Source organism: Pinus tabuliformis, chromosome 7 (genome assembly GCF_031772625.1).
Source record: "Pinus tabuliformis cultivar Carrire ecotype Pingquan chromosome 7, CPIR1, whole genome shotgun sequence".
Taxonomy (NCBI): Eukaryota; Viridiplantae; Streptophyta; class Pinopsida; order Pinales; family Pinaceae; genus Pinus; species Pinus tabuliformis.
Genome location: NC_142293.1, coordinates 646,136,538 through 646,138,984, shown reverse-complemented (window position 1 = coordinate 646,138,984; position 2,447 = coordinate 646,136,538). Strand labels below are relative to the sequence as shown.

General features: G+C 32.7%; 1 protein-coding gene across 3 annotated transcripts; it reads left to right on the top strand.

Moving 5' to 3' along the window:
* The first annotated feature begins 1,026 nt into the window (after positions 1-1,026).
* On the top strand, positions 1,027-2,227 carry LOC149249108 (uncharacterized). 3 transcript variants are annotated; one of them, XM_089456175.1, is made up of 3 exons: positions 1,027-1,406; positions 1,584-1,679; positions 1,877-2,227. In XM_089456175.1, exons 1-3 carry the CDS (start codon positions 1,121-1,123, stop codon positions 1,984-1,986), a joined length of 492 nt encoding a protein of 163 aa, XP_089312301.1. In that variant the 5' UTR covers positions 1,027-1,120; the 3' UTR covers positions 1,987-2,227. The 3 variants fall into 3 exon arrangements, with proteins under 3 accessions (XP_089312301.1, XP_089312300.1, XP_089312302.1); XM_089456174.1 differs by having other exon boundaries at positions 1,036-1,406; positions 1,530-1,679; XM_089456176.1 differs by having other exon boundaries at positions 1,036-1,406; positions 1,530-1,679; positions 1,844-1,981.
* Positions 2,228-2,447: the final 220 nt, after the last annotated feature.

Genomic DNA, 2,447 nt, shown 5'->3' with positions numbered 1-2,447 from the left:
ATTTCAAGTAATGGCTATATTTGAACAATAACGTTTAAATTATAATATTAATTTAATAATATATTAAAAAACAAATATTATTAAGTAAGGGCTATATTAAACGGCTAGTTTTTGAAAAATAATATTTACATTTATTTATTAAAACCCAATATCACTATTTCTTGAAAATAATATTTAAATATTGATATTAGTTTATTAATTTATTAAAATATTAATATGTAAAGCTATATTAAACGGCTAGTTTTTGAAAAAATATTTAAATAATGATATTATTTCATAGTTTATTAAAAATATTAATATGTAACTGCTATATTAAATGGCTAGTTGAAAAATAATATTTAAATAATGATATTAGTTTATTAGTTTTTTAAAAATAATATTTAAATTAATTTATTAAAACCAAATATTACAAGTTTTTGAAAAGTAATTTTAAACTGTGATATTAGCTTATTAATTTATTAAAAACAAATATTAACAAGTAATCCCTATATTAAATAACTAGCTTTTAAAATAAATAAATAAATAATCAAAATCAAACTTTAAATGAGAAGAGTAAAAAATTAATAAAAGCTAGTGGAAAACCTAAAAATTTTAGAGTAGGCCTATATTGAGCTAAATGTGGTTTCTTTTAATGGCCGTTATAAAAAACAAGACACTTATCACAAAAATTGTATGATGTGTTTGTATGACAAACAGAAGGAATAAAAACAAACAAGCGCGTGGTTAGGTTATAAAAAATTGTATGATATGTTTGTATGACAAACAAAAGGAATAATTTAGCCGAGACATAATACGCCCAAGAAATATGGAGCAGCAACCAGCCGTTGAGGTGTGTGGCCGAGAAAATATCACCATAAATATGCTTGTATGACAAAGGAAAGGAATAATTTAGCCGAGACATCCATCACACCTTTAAGGAAGCGATGAGATGGGCGGGTGGCTAGGAACCTAGCCACGGTTACACGTTCTCCTCCATTGCTTTCTTCATCACTCTTATCTCCGGGAGAGGATGAGGCGAAGTGTTGTAGCCGACGACTAGGATTCCATTTGGATAACATTGTACCTTCGCATCATCTAGTCCCTCTCGTCCACTCGAACCTCTTTAACTGCGCCAATCCCCATGATACTCTCGCCGCTTCTTCTTTTCATTTGTAGATTCCACAGTACAATCATACATTTGCATACTAAATATATCATAGCCATGAAAATTCAACGAACGAATCGAATCGATCGGGGGTCGATTCTCATGCAAACACACGATGATCGGAAGAAGGATCCGCGTGTGCTCATGATCCGCACGGTTCAGCATTTGATCGAGAGATGTCTGCTCTTTCGTATGGACCTCCACGCATGCGTCGAAACCCTAGCCAAGCATGCCAACATAAACCCTATTCTCACCGTCGCAGGTCGCACTTCATTACTTTTCCCATCATTCGCTCTAATTTCTTCGTATTGACATTGTAGTTTATTGTAATGTTGGCATATGTTATTTATGGTTCAATATGAGATTATTAATGTAATGGCTGCAGTTTGGAAGGGTTTGTTAAATGAAAACGGGGATTTCTTCCGGGCCTATTTTGTAGGCAGCGCGAGATTATGTAATCCTGCTCCTCCTGCACACGCGGCCAAGAAATATTTTGGTACACGTATCTCGGGGATGAACACCAATCATGTAATCTGTAAGTATCTATCATTTTATTCTTCTCCCTTCCTGCTGTGGTGATGTGGGGATGGATCTTCATGTGGTAATTACTCATGCATGATCATGGTTATTTTATTGGGAGTCACTGATTACATAAATCTTCCCAATGTTCTGTTTCATATTTCAATTAATTATGAACAGACGTTGTTTCATATCTCAATTAATTATGAACAGACAAAGGACCGAGATCAGACTTGTTACAGCAACAATCTGAGACCATTCATACATATAATGTAGACACTGAGTGCCTTGCTCTACAGAACGACCAAATGCGTGGAGTGTAGATTTTGGTTGGGCGACTATGTAGAATGCATGCTGGGCGACTCCTTTGCACATCGGAGCCACGGGGACATTTGGGCAAACATTACACCATACATATATTTGTTTTATGAAGGCAAAAACTTTTTATTTTGTGTCAAATGGAAAAAAATTTACAAACAAAATTTACAGATCTACGCTTGCTTCACCATTAGTTCGAATCGTGTTCCCTATAAACATGATTATGATTTTATTTAGGTTTAAGCTGTGAAGCATGATTTTTATACGAGTTTATTGCTGGCTTCCCTCTGCACATGATATATATTAGAGTTTATTTCTTGTATTTAATTTATTTATAAATTTATTTGTTTGAATTTCGGTTTTCTATGAAGTAAAATAGATCCGAGTTAAAAGCGATAAGAAAAAGTTAAATATTTAAAAAAATTTCGAACAAGGAATATCTTTTTAAAAACCTTTTCTTAAAAAT

Coding starts and splice junctions, on each gene's coding strand:
- LOC149249108 (XM_089456174.1), top strand. CDS start 1,121: ATGATACTCTCGCCGCTTCTTCTTTTCATTTGTAGATTCCACAGTACA. Junction 1,407..1,529: donor CCCTATTCTCACCGTCGCAG/GTCGCACTTCAT, acceptor TAATGGCTGCAG/TTTGGAAGGGTTTGTTAAAT. Junction 1,680..1,876: donor GAACACCAATCATGTAATCT/GTAAGTATCTAT, acceptor AATTATGAACAG/ACAAAGGACCGAGATCAGAC.